Source organism: Furipterus horrens, unplaced genomic scaffold, assembly GCF_987537825.1.
Source record: "Furipterus horrens unplaced genomic scaffold, mFurHor1.1.pri manual_scaffold_13, whole genome shotgun sequence".
Taxonomy (NCBI): Eukaryota; Metazoa; Chordata; class Mammalia; order Chiroptera; family Furipteridae; genus Furipterus; species Furipterus horrens.
This window is the reverse complement of record NW_028327183.1, coordinates 56,105,394-56,123,061: the sequence shown is the minus strand read 5'-3', so window position 1 is coordinate 56,123,061 and position 17,668 is coordinate 56,105,394. Positions and strand designations below refer to the sequence as shown.

General features: G+C 67.1%; 1 protein-coding gene across 1 annotated transcript; it reads left to right on the top strand.

The window, feature by feature from the left end:
* The first annotated feature begins 1,474 nt into the window (after window positions 1–1,474).
* On the top strand, window positions 1,475–16,774 carry PPP6R1 (protein phosphatase 6 regulatory subunit 1). Its single transcript, XM_090260355.1, has 23 exons — window positions 1,475–1,606; window positions 6,142–6,374; window positions 7,761–7,947; window positions 8,026–8,163; window positions 8,253–8,318; window positions 9,531–9,643; window positions 9,736–9,849; window positions 10,226–10,388; window positions 10,480–10,632; window positions 10,727–10,861; window positions 11,351–11,415; window positions 11,499–11,614; window positions 11,698–11,783; window positions 11,859–11,948; window positions 12,023–12,120; window positions 12,984–13,041; window positions 13,119–13,288; window positions 15,464–15,597; window positions 15,680–15,848; window positions 15,948–16,018; window positions 16,114–16,195; window positions 16,505–16,615; window positions 16,699–16,774. Exons 1-23 carry the CDS (start codon window positions 1,583–1,585, stop codon window positions 16,772–16,774), a joined length of 2,652 nt encoding a protein of 883 aa, XP_090116481.1. The 5' UTR covers window positions 1,475–1,582.
* The last annotated feature ends 894 nt before the right edge of the window (window positions 16,775–17,668 follow it).

The following is a 17,668-nucleotide window of genomic DNA, read 5'->3' as shown; positions in this document are numbered from 1 at the left end:
CCGGGCCCCCGGAGCAGGGCCGAAGCCGCTGGCGGCGGGGCGGGGGGGGGCGCCCCGATGAGCCCCGAGTGCGAGGAGCCGCCGCCCCCCTGCGCAGGTGAGCGGCCCCTCCCGGGGCCCTTCCGCAGGCCGGGCACCCCGAGTCCCGCGCCCCGTCCGTGGCAGCCGCGCCTGGTATCCTCGAGTCGCCTCCGCCGATATCCCTGGACCCTCCCTCTCGGGGCTTCCCGCACCCCGACCGGGCCCCCGCCCTGTCTGTGGCTGGGACTTGGGGCGGGGGGTTCTGCAGAGCAGCCGGCGCTGGGCCCCCTCCTGGCGGACAGGCCTGCGGAGGGCCCGGCCGGTAGCCTGGCGCCGCGTGCCGAGGGAGGGGCCGCCCCGGGGGACCTGGCAGAGCCGGACCCTCGCAGCGACCCGAGCGGAGGTCACGCAGGGCGCCACGGGAGGCCCCGGTGGCAGCTCGGCCCCGAGGGTGGGCTTCCCCGCCCGGGAAGGGGGAGTAGGTGGCAGGCGGGACAGCGCGCGAATGCGAGCAGGTGCGAAGCCGGAGCGGCCGTGTTGGCGGGAGGGGCCGGGCTGTCTCCGCGGCCGCCTGTCCAGGCGCCTGGAGGGTGACCTGCCTGGGGCTGTCCCTGCGGCGTGCCTGGGCCCCGGACGGCGGGCCGGAGAAGCAGGCGGTCTCCGCAGGGGAGGATGGGGCCGGGCTGGAGCGGTAAAGCCGCGTCAGGGGGCCCGCGTCGGCGCGCCCCTCCTGGGCGGCTTCTGGGGGCCTGGGTGCGCTCCTCGTGGGGGCCTGCAGCCAAAGGCAGGCTGCCGAGGTTGGCGGCTCCCGGGCCGGCTGTTTGGTCGGGCTCATCTACTGTAGTGGTTTCCAGCTGGAGGGGACTGGGGCCCCCGGGGGACAGGACGGTGGCTGCAGACCTTTTGGTTGTCGCCACGGACGGACGGCCGCGGGGCAAGGGGATGCTATTGCGGTCAGATGAGTCCGTCCGGGGACCCTGGTCCCCGTCCCGCAGCGCCCCGGGCAGAGCGTCCGTGGGCCCGTGGCTCCACGCTGCCCTCTCGCTCCGGGGGTGAGGTCGGTTTGGCCTGTCTGCCCCGCTGCTGCCGAGCGTGGCTGTGTGTTGTGTGGCCTGATGTGCCCTCCCGGTTCCGGTCATTTCTGTTGGGCTATTTCCTGTTGGTGTCCATCAGAGGAGAAGGCTTGTCCTGCCCCTCAGCCCCCACAACTGCGTTTCGGGCTCCGGGGCCTGGCGCCCTTCCGTTTTCATTCATTCGCCCAGTGGCTCCTCTGCTAGGTCCCGGGGCAGTGGGCAGGCAGGTGGCCCGACAGGCAGACGCCGTCCCAGGGCGCTCAGACGCTGTCACAGGGCGACCACGGAAGCTGTGGAAGTGTGGAGCGGGCCCCTCGCAGTCAGGGGAGGCTTCTTGGAGGAAGTGGTGTCTGCGCTGAAGCCTGAAGGACCCAGGAGGGGCTGCTCGGGCCCGAAGAGCTGGAGGAGAGCAGAGGCCGCCGCTGCGCCGGGGCCGAGGCGGGGGCTCAGAGCGGCGGCAGGCAGGTGTGGCGGCGGATCCGCGCGCCATGCGGGTGGGAGCCAGAGAGGAGGTGAGCGAGGCCTCCAGCGTGGGCCGGGCCGCGGAGCCTTCCGTGCTCCTCGTGGGCAGGCGGCGGCGGCTCTGGGGGCGGGGACACGCCCTCCTTTCACGGCCCAGCCCCGGTTTTCCCGTTGGACGCTGGCTTTAAGGGTCGGGCCCCCACCCTGAGGTGTCACAGGTGCGGAGCTGAGGCTCCGTGGCGTTAAGGCGGCGGCGGTTTCAGTTTGGACAGGCAGGGCTGGAACCCAGGTCTCTCTGACTGGGCCACCTTGGAACACTCACGGCCACTGTGTTTTCCAGGCCTATTTGTTTGTTTGTTTGTTTTTTCTCTTTGAACCCATGCTGGAGACTGTCCCTAAGTGTGAGCTTTCAGGCCTCTTCACGGTGCCCGGCCTGGTGGCCCTCCCAGTCTCTTCTGTTTCCCAGTTACTCCAGCCCCTGGCGTGGGACCAGCACACCTACCTCCCTAGGAGAGTCTGCTCTGGGGTCAGAGGCCGAGGCACCTGCCTGGGGACTCCCCAGGCTTTCCCGAGCCACAGCGGGGTTCCAGGCTGTCACCCCATGTGGCCTTGGCCAGGTCCCTCCCTGGCCTCTTCTCCCCGCTGGGCATCCCACTGCCTCACTTGCTGGGTCTGCCTCGGGTTCTGTGGCAGCACCCACACGGGGTCCGGCTGTTACCGTCTCCCCGTCCTTGGATCAGAAGTTCCCCACCCCCTTACTAGATTTGGCCGAGAGCTGACAGTGGGTTGGGGGCAATTAGAGGGGGGTGGTCTCGCTGCCCTCTGACCCGCTGGGCCTGGCAGGGGCTGGGGGCTGGCCGGCCCGCAGTGGGCTGTCCCCACCCGGGGCTCATCTCGCAGCTGGTGGCCTGTCATGGCCGAGGGTGCCGCGGTCAGCAGGTCTCAGATGGCCTCTCCGGCCACTGGAGCCTCTGCTGAGCCCCAGGGCAGCTCCAGTGGCTGCTCTGGGTGCCCTCCCAGAGGCCTCTGTCCCCTTGACCTCCACTTCCGGGTGCCGGGGCCCAGGGCAGGTAGAAGGGGGGTCAGATAAAGGATCTGCCCTCGGGCTTCCAGCAGGCGGAGCTGTGTTTGGACTCAGGTGGCCGTAGCAGTGACAGGGGGACAGGGGCACAGCTCTGGGAGCTGCAGCCAGGCCCTGGCTGAGCCCCGCAGGAGGCCTGAGAACCTCCCAGCAGCGCCAGCCGGAGGCGATGGTGCAGAGCCGGTTGAGGGTGCTTGTGTTTAATGGCTTCCTTTCCCTCGTACAGTTTCCCCTTCTGTTTGCAGCCAGTCTTGGTTTTCAAACGGTCGCTGTGAGCCGGTGGCAGTCACTTCCGTTTTCTTGAAGATGGCTGCAAGTTGGAAAGGGGGGGTGGCGGGGAGGGCGTGCAGCTCCCGCCAGTGTTTGAATGACCCGAGTCTCTCGGGCACAGGGCGTAGAGCCTCTCCAGCCCTGCTCCTGTTCTTAGCACGGTCACCCGGCCGTATCGCTGTCCTCTGCCCTCCTGCTCCAAGTGCCCGGCCTCAGCACAGCCCAGGGACAGACAGAAAGAAGCCAGCACCTGCCTGGCTCCTGCCTATCACCTGCCCGGCCTGGCTGTCCTCACAGCACAGCTCTGGCAGGGCCCCCATTTCATAGACAGGAAGCGAGGCTCCCAGATGCCAGGTGCCTGGCCCCCAGCTCACCCGTTAGAGTGAGGAGGCCCGCCTCTGCGGCCTGGGTCCCACGCCTTCCAGCAAGTTCCATTAAGGGAGAAGATGGGGTTGACCAGCACGACTTGGGCCTGGAATGAATTGAGTTTGTGACAGAGGAGGTTTTTTTTCCTCTCACTTTTTAATTTAAAAATATTTTTCCCCTTCTGTGTCCGCATGTTCATTCTGGGTAGAGCTAAGAAGTGATGTGTCCAGGGTCCCCACCTCCACTTGGCGGCATCTGGTGCTGGCAGCCTCCTGATTTTCCGAGGGGCCACCTGGGTTGTGAGGCCTCTGGAGCAGGTGGAGTGGGGACTTGGGGGTGGGGCTCTAGCCTGCACCCTCGAACCATGTGCTTTGGAAGTGGGTGGGCCTCTCGTTGGGACGGCGGGGCAGGCAGAGTGCCGAATCTGGGGTCCGCCTCCGGGGAGTGGCAGCCAGGGCTCCTCCCCGTGGGCCTGCGCCGCTGCTTCTGTCTAATGGGGATAAAAACAGGGCCCCACCTTGTCATCTCGGTGACATCGTACATGGTGCCCCACGTGTGGACATGGTTCTATGCAGGGTTGGTTGAGCCCCGCTCTGCCCCCCACCTGGAGGGGGTGGGAAGGCTACTTAGCTTGGGACCGTGGTGGCGAGGTGGGAAGTGGGGATGTGGCGGGCTCCCCAGGGCAGAGTCCTCATGTGCGTCAGCTCAGGGGGCAGCTGGCGCCCTGTCAGCTCGGGCGCCTGGGGAGGGAAGCGAGGGCTGGCGGGGTCCCTGCACGGCAGCACACACTCGGTGGCTCTGGCTTTGTTTGTTTTGGTAACGGCTTTTGTCGGGATGTAACTCCTACACCTTGAAATCCACCCGTTGATACTGCTCAGCGGCCTCTGGTACGGTCACAGGGCTGCGCAGCCGTCACCGCAGGGGATTCCTGTAGGGAGCTGTCATCAACAGGTGCGGTTGTACAGAGTGGCTTGTAGGGCGTCTGGGAGGCTTGTTTGACACCCTCTCCTAAAAGGAGACCCAGTACCCGTCAGCGGTCATCTCCCAGCTCCTGCAACGCACCGTCCGCTTTCAGCTCTGCGCGGAGCCCCACGGTGTGCGGTGCTTGGCGGCTGGTGGCCTCTGATCCCCTCATGCAACTCGGAAGTCTCCAAGGTGGAAACAGGCGGTCCTCTTACCACGTCAGGGTCCTTGCTTCTCGTGGCCCCAGGTGGTGGCTGCCCCTCGAGCCGTTTCTGGTCCCAGGTCCACCCAGCTCAGGTTTGCGAGCCAGGTTCTGTGCTGGGTGCTGCCCCCGGGTGCTGATGGCGGCCTGGTGAGGAAGGTTCTGTGCGGCTCTGTCACCGGTCAGGGCATGCGTGGTGCACAGGTGTTGTCACCGGGACGGTGGGTGTGCGGGGCAGGGCCCTCGGGGCCTGGAATGGAGACTGGAGAGGCCTGCGGGCGGCTCTGGGCCAGGAACCAACAGGGGACACTCAGATTTGTGTCTCCCAGAAGCGGCATGAGTGGGGGCGCGTCCCCGAGTGTCTCTGCACACAAAGCTGGTCTCCCTCCGCACCTTCAGGTGGGGTCGGCCCGGGCTGAGGAACAGACACAGGGCGCGCTGGGCTTGTTGCGGATTCAGAGCCCACGTGTTCCCAGCCCCAGCCAGGAGGTCACCTGGATGGCCGAGGTGACGGAGGCTCCTGTGGAGGCTGGAAAGGCGAGCTGGGTGTAACGATGTCCTGAGTGGACCGAGGCCTAGAAAGCTGTTACCTGCGCCCACGGGCCCCGCCTGGCCCAGCCCAGCTGCTCCTGAGTCAGCGTGGTGCTCCTCAGGCTGTGGCTAAGTCCCAGCCCAGGCGCCCCGGGGCCGAGAAGGCTTGGAGGGCGTCGTCGGAGAGGGACCGGCATCTGTGAGTCTGGAGGTGCCCAGGAGGGGCGTCTTGGGCTCTTGGTCTGTTCGCAGTAGGTGGACTTCCTGAGGCAGGTGACAGGTGGGAGCTTCAGTCAGCGCCCAGGCTGTGCTGTGGGGCCCCCAACTTAGCTGGGTGTGAGTGTGAGTGCCCACCATGCAATGGGGTGGTGGCAGCCTCTGGGACGGGGCCATGGGGACAGCGCCCGGTGCATGGGGGACTCCCAGAGGGAGGACAGCAGTGCGGGAGCCTGGCTGCGAGCTCGGGACAGGTCTGCAGCTGGTGGTCTGGCCCGAGGGGCCTGGAAGCTGCTCGGGGCGGCTGGGTCCCTGCGCAGGAGGTGCGCCCGGTGCCTGATGCTGTCAGCCACCTGTGCCACGTGGGCCGGGCACGCGGGGTCAGAGCCAGGGCGCCGTCCTCCGGGCGCTGGGAGCCAGCCTGTTCTTGCCGAGCCGGTTACCCCATCCGTCCTGCTTCCGTTGGGCCTGGCAGTGGCTGTTCTGGGAGCCCCCCCCCGCCATTTCCCTCTTCCCTGTCCTGGGTGGAGAGTGGTGGTGGTGTGTGTGTGTGTGTGTGTGTGTGGCATCCAGGCAACGGCACGGACTTCCCTCTGCCGCCTCCGCCCCGTGCCCTGCCCCACATGGCGGTGTGCTGGGCTGGACAGGCACTGTGTGCTGGCTGTCGGGGCCCCGTGCCTGTGTTCAGCAAATGCAGATGGAAGCCAGCCTGGTGGCCGGGGCTCCAGGATGACCCTAGCTGTGGCCCCGCCCCAGGGGCGCCTCCAGATGTGGAGACAGAGACTCAGGTCCTAGTGGGCGGGACTGTGGTCCCTGTTTGCACAGCCTCAGGGCTTTCCCTTGAGGGCCCTGGGTGGGGGGGGCAGGACAGGTGGCCTCAGGGCTCTGGAGAAGAGGGGGCGGGGCCGGCCTGGGGTCCGGCCTTGCCAGCTCAGCCTGTGACATCCCACCTGCAGGGCGCCATGTTTTGGAAGTTTGACCTGCACAGCAGCTCGCACCTGGACACACTGCTGGAGCGGGAGGACCTGAGCCTGCCTGAGCTGCTGGACGAGGAGGACGTCCTGCAGGAGTGCAAGGTTGTCAACCGCAAGCTGCTGGACTTCCTGCTGCGTCCGGCGCACCTGCAGGCCATGGTGGCCTGGCTCACCCAGGAGCCACCTGCCAGCGGCGAGGAGCGGCTGCGCTACAAGTGAGCCCGCCCGTTCTGTCCCCGGCTCCTGGCTCCCGGCTCCCACTCCCGGTGGGGACGAGGATGCTGGGTGCAGCCTGGGGCCCCGAGCACTCACACAGCTTTCTGAAAGCGTCTTCACTGTGGGGTTCTGCCGGCAGCCTCTGTGCAGGGACGCGCGGGCCCTTGGGGGCAGTGTCTGGTCAGTCTCATTTCAGGGGCCCCACCCCCACCCCCTCTTCCTTTCCCTGGTGCTTTTTTCGATTGGATTTTTGTCGCAATGCCTGGAGCACCACTGGCAGTTGTGAGAGAGAATAGAGGTCCCGTGCACTGCCGTGTGTCCCCCGCGGGTGACGTCTGCAAAAGGCAGCCGGTCCCAGCCAGAATGATTGCACAGGACACCCGCAGGCCCGAGTCCTCTAGTTCCAGGCAGTGTCATTGTACCTGTTGTTCCCTGGTAAATGTCCCTTTGTGGAGCGTGAGCGCGGTGAGTTCTCCCTGTACCCAGCACAGTGCCAGGGGCACAGGGCCTGGCTGTGAGCGGAGTTGGCATGGGCCCTGGTGGCCGCTGTCCCCTCCTGCGTGTTCCTCTGCCCTGCTCTCCCACCCCACCCCCCAGGCACTTTATGGGTGCTTAGAGCCCTGGGGTGTGCTGAGGGCCAGCCGCCAGGGCCCCATGGGGGGCACGGTTGGACTTGTCTCCGTAACTGGGGACTTCTGTCAGGCCTGGTTTGCATGCCCTTCTCGGGCCCTGCACAGCCATACCAGTCACTGGATCCCTTCCGGCCCATCCTCCCAGTTCCCTGGTGCTGCCCACAGTTTGCCCTTTGAAAAGCGGGGATTCAGTGAGGTGGTTGCCAGGACCTCTGGCAGGGTCAGCAGAGTCCTCCATACCTCCGGTGTCCATCTGTCAGCTACCCACTCCCATGTGTGTCTCTTTCCTCCTTTGCTCTGACCTCTGTGCACTGTCCCTCTCCTACCACCCCGTCCCTTAAGTGTGTCCAGTGGCCCCGAGGGCGGGGATCTGGCCCACAGAAGCAGGGAGATGCTGAGGGGGCCTCCATTTTGAGCCCCGTGCCATCCTGACCCCTGGGGTCCCTGCCCTGCTCCGAGGAGCCCGGGGAAAAGGCACACCGGCCCCCGCATTCCACAGGGCACCTCAAGCAGGTGGCAGTCAGCCAGGACCTTGGGTGGCCGCTGGGCAGGGTTCAGGGAGCCCACGTGGCAGACTGTGTCGCGGTGACCAGGGCGGGGCCGCGTCCCGGAGGTGGCAGGCTCGGTGCGGTCGGGAGGGAGGACTTGCGTTCCGCCTCGGGGTGGTGCTGACGGAGGCGAGCGCGGCCCCCCGGCTGTCCCCCTCACCTGCGCCCCTCTCTGGATGTGACAGCCCCTGCCCGCCCCTCCCAGGTACCCCAGCGTGGCCTGCGAGATCCTGACGTCGGACGTGCCCCAGATCAACGACGCCCTGGGCGCGGACGAGTCCCTGCTGAACCGGCTCTACGGCTTCCTGCAGAGCAGCGGCTGCCTCAACCCGCTGCTGGCCAGCTTCTTCAGCAAGGTCATGGGCATCCTCATCAACCGCAAGACGGACCAGGTGCCCGCCGTCCTGGGCGCCGGGCTGCCGGGGGGTGGGCGCGCCCGGGCCTGCCGTCTGACGCGCCCCTGCCCGCAGCTCGTGTCCTTCCTGCGGAAGAAGGACGACTTCGTGGACCTGCTGCTGCAGCACATCGGCACCTCGGCCATCATGGACCTGCTGCTGCGGCTCCTCACCTGCGTGGAGCGGCCCCAGCTGAGGCAGGAAGTGGTCAACGTGAGCTGGGAGGGGCGGGGCGGGCCGGGCCGGGCGGGGGCGGGGCGGGGCGGGGCCCTGAGCGAAGCCCCGCCTTCCTTCTCCCCAAGTGGCTCAACGAGGAGAAGATTGTCCAGCGGCTCATCGAGCAGATCCACTCATCCAAAGAGGACAACGTGAGTGTCCCGACGCGAGGCCCCGCCCCTTCGGGGAGGACCTGATGCGGAGGGAGGCGCCGGGGCCCCAGTGCGCTCCCCGCCCTCCCGCTGCGGTGACGGTGACGGGGCAGAGGAGGGCCTCGCGCATCTAGGATGCCCCCTGAGCCCGGAGGGCGGCCGTTCTCCCTTCAGGGTGCAGGGGGGGGGTCCCCTGACTCCAGGCTCTGTCCCCTGCACCCTGGCCGCTGCCTTCCAGGGGGGCCGCTTGCTCACCCCGCTTCCTCTGGCGCTGGCTCTGTGCCCGGACGAGCCCTGCTTGTCCTTCAGGGAACCCACCCAAGGCCCCGTCCTCACCAACGGCTCGTGGCGCCTCAGCTCTGCCTGGCCCACGCGCGCGTAGTCGGTCCCCGGTGCCCAGCCACCCATCCCAGGAGGGTGGTAGCCATCCGGGCCTTCGTGGCAGACGGGTGAGGGTGCCTCCTGTGAGCCTGCGTGGGTCTGGGGTCTGCCCGCGGGCCCTGTTGCGTTAGACTCCGCGCCCCGCTCTCACTTTCCCCTGGCAGCAGCTCTACCGAGGACAAGGTGTGTGCCCCGCGGCCTGTTCACCTGTAGCAGGGCTGCGGTGGCTTTAGTGCGCTCAGCGTCAGGCAGCCGTCCGCGTGTTCGCTCGGGGATGAGTCTTGTCACTTCAGAAAGGAAACTCTGCGCCCATGAGCTGTTGCTCCCGCACCCCCATGGTTCCCCAGCCCCTGGCAGCCACCAGTCTGCTGTCTGTCTCTCTGGGTTTGCCTCTTCTGGGCGTCTCGTACGTGTGGAATCACACGTGTGGTCCACGACGGGCCTCCCTGCCCCAGCACCATGCTCTGTGCACCGTGTGGCAGCGTGTCAGTGCCCCAATCCTCTCTGAGGCTGATGAACGTTCTGCTATGGACAGACCGTGGTCGCTTACCGTCCACTAGTCAGCGGCAGCTGTGGTTGGTGCAGGTTTCTGTGGAGTGTCTCCTTTCCCAGGAAGCCTTCTTTGGTTTCCCCTTTTTCTGCTGTCTCTCCCCTCCCAGTGCTTGGTGCCTCGAGCTTCCTCCCTCATTACTTGTGTTCCTGCGTCTGTGCCATTGTCCTCCCTGTCGCTAAGGGCTGGGGCCAAGTAGTCAATTCTTGGCGTCCCGACACCAGGCTGTGGAGGGTCTGGTGGCCAGGCTGAGGTCCTCAGCTCTCTCTCCGCCTCCGTAGCAACATTCCAATGCATCCCAGTCCCTGTGCGACATCATCCGCCTGAGCCGAGAGCAGATGATCCAAGTCCAGGACAGCCCGGAGCCTGACCAGCTGTTGGCCACCCTGGAGAAGTGGGTTTGCTGGCGGTGCCCTGGCCCAGGGAGGGAAGCTGGCCTGGGGGCTGGGGTCTCAGGTCCTTCACCACGAAACCCCCTCGTCCCAGGCAGGAGACGATCGAGCAGCTCCTGAGCAACATGCTGGAGGGGGAGCAGAGCCCCTCCGTCCTTGTCAGCGGGATCCAGGTGCTGCTGACCCTGCTGGAGCCCAGGAGGCCACGGTGAGGGGCGGCCTCCTGGGCGGCTCTGCTACTCCCTGGGGGCACGGCCTTCTTATCGGGCCTGGGGTCACGGGACATGGCCTCCACAGGCGGGGTCCACTTCACAGTGGTCACTGTTGCCCTAAAGGGGGGGTCTACCTGTTCCCATCTGACAGCTGAGGGAATGGAGGCCAAGTCAGCTGCCCACAGCTTCCAGCTGGCCATTGGCATCCAGGGAACACAGTGGGGCTTCTGCCCTGTGGCCTGGGGCCCGCCTGCGCCCCTCCCCTGCGTCCTGGCGGGAGCAGCTTCTCACACCTCTCCAGATGTGCTCAGTTCACACGCACGCGCACAGCCTGCCCGGGTGGCTCACTCTGCCCTCTGTCCCCTGAGGCAGGTCCGAGTCTGTGATCGTGAACAACTTCTTCAGCAGCGTGGACGGGCAGCTGGAGTTCCTGGCCCAGGCCACCCTGGACAGCACCGTGTCCTGCGTGGGCGCCCTGCATGCCCTGCGCCCTCGGCTCAGCCGCTTCCACCAGCTCCTGCTCGAGCCGCTGGAGGTGGGCTGGGCGGGCGGGGGAAGGGTGTCAGGGAAGGTGGCGCCTCAGTCACCAGCAGCAGCCAGGAGTCCAACCGCCTCTCTCTTTGCAGCTGGAGCCCCTTTGCACGACATGGGGCACCCTGACCCCGCCTCTGGGCAACACACGGCTGCACGTGGTCAAGCTGCTGGCCAGCGCCCTGAGTGCCAACGACGCGGCCCTGACCCAGGAGCTCCTGGCGCTGGGTGTGCCCAACACCATGCTGGTGCGGGGGTGGGCACAGGGCGGGGGAGGAGGTGGGGGTGGGGGCAGTGGGGTGGGCCTCAGGCCTCTCCGTGCCAGCCTGTACCCCCCTCCAGGACCTCTTCTTCCACTACGTGTTCAACAACTTTCTGCACACGCAAGTGGAGGCGTGCGTGAGCGCCATGCTGAGCGCTGGGCCCCCTGCCGACAGCAGCCTCGAGGCGCCCGCCCCGAACCCCGCTGTGAAACATGTGAGCCGGGGCTGCTGGGTGCCCCCTCTTTTCCAGGGTGGGCTCTGCCCAGTGTCTGTTCCTCATCTGTCCTAGAGCCAGGATTTGGTAGGGGACTTCCATCCTGGGGGTGGGGGCTGGGACTTGTCCTTAGATCACATCTGGAAGACACAGGGTGCTGTGCAGGGAGGTGAGTCGACATGGTGGCCTCAGGAGGAAATGTGAGGTGGGGAGGGCCCTCCCAGGGTGATGCTGCTGGGGTGGGTGGGGTACTGCCCCGGGGGCAGCCTGGGGCCCAGGAGGAGCGGCTTAGCTGGGCGCTCGGGGTTTGTTGTGGGGAACTGGACAGGCTGTGGATGTTTCCCGGGGAGCAGAGCGTGGTGCGCAGGGGCGGGGCAGGGGCGTGTGTGCACTGTTGGCAGGGGTGGGCTGCGTACTCAGAGGCCACGGGGAGGAGGTGCCCCTGTCCATCCCCGGTCTGTGGGTGACCCTGGCTGGGCTCCCCCACAGCTGCTGCAGCAGTGCTGCCTGGTGGAGCGCATCCTGACGTCCTGGGAGGAGAACGACCGCGTGCAGTGAGTGCCCTGCCTTCCTTCCAGAGTGGGGGCGGGGGTGGGGGCAGGCGGCCTGTGTCCATCTACGGCCCTCCCTCACCCAGGTCTGCAGGGGGCCCTCGGAAAGGCTACATGGGCCACCTGACGCGGATGGCCAATGCCCTGGTGCAGAACACGGAGAAGGGGCCCAACGCGGAGCAGCTGAGGCAGCTGCTGAAGGGTGAGGTGGGGAGCTCCCTGCGGCTGGGGAGGTGGGGGCCGAGGGCTGCTTCCCATGCTCATGCTCGTCCCCTCCCGGAGCAGAGCTGCCGGCGGAGCAGCAGGAGCGCTGGGAGGCTTTGGTGTCGGGACCCCTGGCCGAGACCAACAAGAAGAACACCGTGGACCTGGTGAGCCCCCTGTGGTCCGGTAGCCCCGACCACCCGCCCCCACGGCCGCGGCCCTCACGCCCGCCTCCCGCCCAGGTGAGCACCCAGCACCTGCACTCCTCCAGTGAGGATGAGGACGACCGGCTCAAGGAGCTCAGCTTCCCCGAGGAGGCCGTGCTGCAGCAGGTGGGTCTCGGGCGCAGGTCCCCGCCTGCCGCGCCCACCCGCGCCCGCCCTGACTCCCACCCCGGGCCCCACAGGCCTTCGTGGACTTCCAGATGCAGCGCATGACTGCCGCTTTCATCGACCACTTCGGCTTCAACGATGAGGAGTTTGGGGAGCAGGAGGAGAGCGTGAAGTGAGTGTGCCCCTCCCTGAGGCCGCCCGCCCGGGGCCCCGGATGGCCATGCGTCTGTGTCCTCCCCGGGCCCTGGGAGTGTGTGAGGCGGCTGGGCCCGAGGTTGGCGCCTGTCCCCCCCAGAGGCCGGGGCGGTGAGACGGGTTTCTCAGTGACCAGCTCTGCTCATCTGCATTTGTTGTGGCAGCACTTCAGTGAAGGGATAAGGATGCTCTTTATCTCCCGAGTCCTGCCACGGGTGTTGGTTGCTCTTACAGTCAGAAAAGTAGTTAAAACAGAGTGGCGTTCTGTACGTTGTACAAACAGCCTGTGACAGCACCCGGTAGTGCAGGGGACCCGCCAGGGCAGGGTGGCCATCCAGGGCTGGGGAGGGCGCAGGGTGGTTTCGCCGCCACCCACCCGCCCGCCTGCCCCGGGGCCTCCGTTCTGAGCCCAGTTCTGCCACCGTCAGCCCAGCTCAGGACAGGTCGTGTGTGGGGGTCTGGTCTCCTCGCGGGCCCCTTGTGCTGAGGGCCCGGGGTTCCCTGAGGGGAGAGCCCGGGAACGGCTCCGCGTGCCTCGTTCCTGCTGAGCGGGAGAGGCCGCCTTTGGGACAGGAGCCTGTTAAGGCCGAGGCGGGTGCTGGGGAAGCAGGGGAGGCCTGGCTGGCCCCCAGGGACAGGCAGGAGGGGACCGCTGAGACGGGCTGCTGTTCCACATGGTCCCCGGGGGCACCTGTGGGCCAGGGCTAGGGCAGGAGGGCAGGGCCTCGCTGGACCTCGGCCACAAGTGACGGGAGTGCTGGCTTGGGTTACAGGAGGGGTTAGCAAGCGGGGCAGTGGTGGGCAGCCTCCCTCACCACCCCTCCCCCGCGTCTCTCCCAGCGCGCCTTTCGACAAGACGGCTAACATCACCTTCTCCCTCAACGCCGACGACGAGAACGTGAGTACTGGCCAGTGTCCTGGGGGGTGGGTGCTGCCGGCAGTGCCCCCACCCCAGCTCCCACCCTGCCCCTGCAGCCCAACGCCAACCTGCTGGAGATGTGCTACAAGGACCGGATCCAGCAGTTTGATGACGACGAGGAGGAAGAGGAGGGCCAGGGCTCTGGGGAGTCCGACGGGGAGGACGGCTCCTGGCAGGGCCGCCCGTCAGCCAGGGGCGCCCGCCCGGGCCAGCCTGCCGGCGTGCGGTGAGTCCCGCTGCTGCCCCCTTCCCCCCGTCCTGGCTTGGTGGGGGCACGGGGCCCACGTGGACCACGTCCCCTCGGCTGGCGTGCGGGAGGGCCCCGCAGGCAGTGGACTGTGTGCGTTGGTTGGGCGCTTTGAGTCCTGGGTCACAGCCTGTGCGTGTCCGGGGCATGTGGGGGCGCCTTCGGCAGAACGGTGTGACCCCGGTGTGTCTGCGGCCAGTGTCTGCTCTCGGTGGGAGCTGGCCTTCAGCTGTGCCCTTCAGCTGTGCCCCCTCGTTACAGTGAGGTGGCAGGTGGGCGTCGCCCTCCTCACAGGCCGTGGCAGGAGGCTGTGACCAGCTCTGCGCCTGCCGCCGGCCTCTGAAGGGGGGGTTCGGGCGTGTTAGCTTTCCAGTGGGCGCGTGAGACGTGCACAGGCGAGTGTGTGCGCCCTGTGTGACCGCCACACGGAACCCCTTGGCCAGAGGAGGGGTGGGGCTTCCGTGCCCCCCCACCCCCACCCCCGCTGGCGCTGCCTGCCCTCCCGAGGGTGCCGCAGCCCTGGCCACTGGCGTGTCAGGTGGGCTTTGGCGCTCTTGCTCGTGAGGCCCTCCCTGTGGCCCGTGTGGTGTGGCCATGGGCCGTCCTTCGCGTGCCGCTGTGACCAGCCCTGTCCAAGGTCGGGATTCACCCTCACCTTCAGGTTTCATCGTTCTGAGCAGCGGGAGGGGCCCAGCTTCGTTCTCCCGAGTGTGGGGCCGCGGCTGCCCCTGCAGCTCTTGGGGGGACTGTCCTCTGCTCACTGCTGGCCTGGGCACCCTTGCTGGCAGCCCTTCGGCTGCGTGCACAGCATTTCCGTCCTCCCCTGGGTGCTGGCTCCCTGCGGTGCCAGGGTGAGTTCTGAAGTTGGGAGGTGTGGGCCCAGCGGTGCTGACTCCTGCGGCCAGCTTGTCAGGTCCCATGGGACAGCTGTTGCGGCGTCAGACCGGGGTGGCCTAGGCCCCCTCCTGGTGCCGGGCGAGCCGCCGCTCCGACAGGGTCTGTCTCCTGGTCCCTGAGCCCGGGACACGTCCCGGCAACGGCGGCTTCACCCTCCGTGCCGTTCGTTGTTTTCTGAGTGCACGTTTTTTGCTGCTTCTGTCAAATTCATTCCTGAAGTGTGTTTTTTAAATATGACTTTATTTTAATATGCCTGATTTGACTTCCACGGATTCTTTTTTTATTTAGTTTTTTATATTTGTTTTTTAAACAACTTTGTTTGTTTATTTTTAGAGAGAGGGGAAAGGAGAGAGGGAGGAAACATCCCTGTGTGATTGCCTCTCACTCGCGCCCCCAACTGGGGACCTGACGTGCAACCGAGTCATGTGCCCTGACCGGGAATCGAACCTGCGACACTTGGCTCGCAGGCCTGCGCTCAATCCACTGAGCCACAGCAGCCAGGGCTTTTTTTTTTTTTTTTTTTTTTTTCTTTTTGACGCGAGTGGACTTGTTCTTTCGGTCACTTGGTTGTCACACGTGTCTGGAAGCCCAGGCATCTGGTCCTGGCCTGTGTGCCATGTCCTGGCAGAGCCATGGCATGATGGCTCCTGCGGGCTGCCAAGCGTCCACATACGAGTCTGCGTGGGGTTTCCTGGCCGCCTCCCCTTGCTGGGTGCCCGCGGGCCGCCCTCGCCCTTGCCCAGGGCGACGCTGAGCAGCTGTGGGGGAACTGGGTGTGGTGCGTGTCCGGGGAGCTCCTCAGGCCCCCATCTGCCTAGTCGTTTATTTCCAACGCTAAGCAGGTGTGGTCAGTCCTCCCCTGGAGAACAGCAGCGCGTGGTCAGCATTTGCTCAGCGGCCCCGGCACTGGGCACGTTGGCCGCTGGGCCTGTGCCTGGGGTCTCGAGTCACGTGTCAGTCGGCACTCAGCGGAGGGCACAGCAGAGACGAGAGTGTCCTCCCTCAGCCTGTCGCTGAGGGAAGAGTGTCCCCTTGAGGGCAGGTAGCAGGACCGGGTCTGTGAGGGAGACGGGCGGGCCTCCCTCCATGGACAGGACCCCGCAGCCCCCACAGCCTGGGCCCTGCCTGCCTGCCCCTCCCCCCTTTTGCCGTCCGTCCGTGGCTTCCTTCACAGATGGCTGCCCGGGGGTGGGGACAGGGCACCTTCCCACTCCGTCCCTGCCCCGGCACAGTGCTGACGTCTGGTTTCTGGGGCAGGAGTGGAGGCAGCACAGACAGCGAGGATGAGGACGAGGAGGAGGACGAGGAGGAGGAGGACGACGAGGGCGGCCAAGGGGCCCATGATGGGGCCGGGCCCCCAGCACAGCCCAGCCTGAGCCCGCAGCCTCCCGGTGGGTGCTGTGCGGGGCGGGGAGTGGCTGGGCAGGTGCGGGCATCTGCTCGTGTGCTCACCACGGCCCTGCCCTTGCCCAGGCCCCAGCTGGACAGCCACCTTTGACCCAGTGCCTACAGACACCCCGACCAGCCCCCGGGACTCCCAGGAGAAGGAGCCCTGCTCGGGGCCCCATGACCCGCAGGGGTCCTTTGGTGTCCCTGCCCCGAGCCCAGTGGGCCCCACGGCCCCTGGGCCCCTGCAGCTCAGGTGAGGCGCCCGGCGCGGGGGGCTGCAGCCCAGGGCCTGGTTCCCCGAGGCTCCCCGGGCCGACTCCAGCCACCACCGCGGGCCGTTCTCTCCTCCCAGGTCCCAGGACCCCGCACCCTCCTCTGCACCTCAGGAAGCCTCAGACGGCGGTAAAGTGGTGGGGCCCTCAGGTGAGCGGCTGCCCGCGCTGCCCCTCCGCCACCCCGCCCCGTGCCCCGGCTGCAGGCCCGTGCTGAGCCGCCCTCTCCCACCTGCTTCTGCACAGCCCCCTGTCAGGCCCTGGTCAGCGTCAGGGACCTCCAGGCCGCCCTCGGAGGGACGGGCTCCAACCCCAGCTCCTTGGACAGGTGAGCGGCTGGGGAGCAGTGCCTGGGGCCCCGGGGGGTGGCCCCGCCCCCTCGGAGGGCCCCGAGGTCTGTGCCCGTACTCCCGAGTTTCGCATGGAGTCGGGCCGCCAGCCCAGCCCTGTGGGTGGGAGGGAGGCTCCCAGGGGCCCGGAGGAGACAGGGCCCCAGGAGCCCTGGAGTTCCTGCCTGGGTTGGTTCCGGGAGCCTGCAGGGTGGGTGCTCTCTCCCTACTCACACATGGGCTCCGCCAAGAGCGTCCAGCAGGGCTTGGTGACAGGAGCCCTGTTGACCCCCCTCCCCGCCCCCCAGTGCAACCAGAGACCCTGCTACCTCTGTCTCAGCCCCGGGGGCCCATCAGCACCCCCCGACCATGGAGGGAGAGAAGACCCCAGAGCCCTTGGGGCTCCCCGAAAGCCAGAGGTGAGCATGGGGTGGCCTTGTGTCTGGGGGTGGGCCTGTCACGGGGGGAGGTGCTGACCTCTCATGTCCTCCTTTCCCGACAGTGCTCAGGCCCTCCAGCCGCCTCCAGGGCCTGGCGTCTCCGCCCAGGGAGGGCCAGTGTCCCCAGGCTCCCAGTGAGTAGCAGGGGCTGGGGGCTGGGGGGGGCCGGTGGGCCAGCAGGCTCCTCACTCCTGTCTCCCTCTCGGTTCCCAGGTAACTGCCTGGTTCCGGTGGCGGCGGCCAAATCCTCGTCCTGTGCGTGGACCCTGCCCGGGCGGGGTCAGGGTGGGTCCCATGATGGCCTGTCGCCCGTTCACCGATCCCATCTCCACCCCAACCCCATGTCCTCCCTCTGGACTCCCAGGAGGCTGGTGCCAGGGAGACAGGCCCTACCCACCCCTGTTTGCACTGAGAAAAGAGATGATGGAGTTTTGTCCCCCAGAACAAAGATATAGAGTCGAGTAGAGAGAGAGAGAGAGAGAGAGACCTATATTATATATTATATATATACGTCCAGGGAGGAGCGGGGGTGGGAGGAGAGCCAGACACAAGCCGGGCTCCGGGGCACGGTGGGTCGGGCCTTCGCTCCGTCCTAGTGGGGCCACGTCGGGGTCCCCGCGGCGCCGTTCACCCCCCTTCCTGCCGCGCCCCTCGGTGCAGCTGCCACACCCACACTCCACACGCGGCCTTTCAGCTCAGGTCCACCTGGGGGCCCGAGTGGGGGCCGTGCCTTCGCCCAGCCCCACGCCCCGGACCCTGCACTTGCCCCAGGCTGGGAACTAAAGGACCCTCTGCCTGGCCTGGCGGCCCTGGGGGCTGAGGCCCTGGTCCAGGGGTCTCTCCGGTGACATTCCCATGAGGCCCCGACACACTCAAGACACCCCTGCGCCTCCCGCACACCCTGGGGTAGAGGTTCGGCGGGGGTCCGGCTGGGGTCCCCCGCTAGTGCCTGAGGGTCTGGGGTCTAGCCCAGCTGCCAAGTGCCCTTGTCCCAGCCCCGGTGTGAGGCCGGCGTGAGTGTGTGTCCGTGCA

Excerpts from the sequence above, each read along its gene's own strand:
- PPP6R1 (XM_090260355.1), top strand. The coding sequence starts at position 1,583 with ATGCGGGTGGGAGCCAGAGAGGAG. Across the intron at positions 8,164-8,252 it reads TGAGGCAGGAAGTGGTCAAC|TGGCTCAACGAGGAGAAGAT; the intron begins GTGAGCTGGGAG and ends CTTCTCCCCAAG. Across the intron at positions 15,849-15,947 it reads CCTGGGCCCCTGCAGCTCAG|GTCCCAGGACCCCGCACCCT; the intron begins GTGAGGCGCCCG and ends CTCTCCTCCCAG.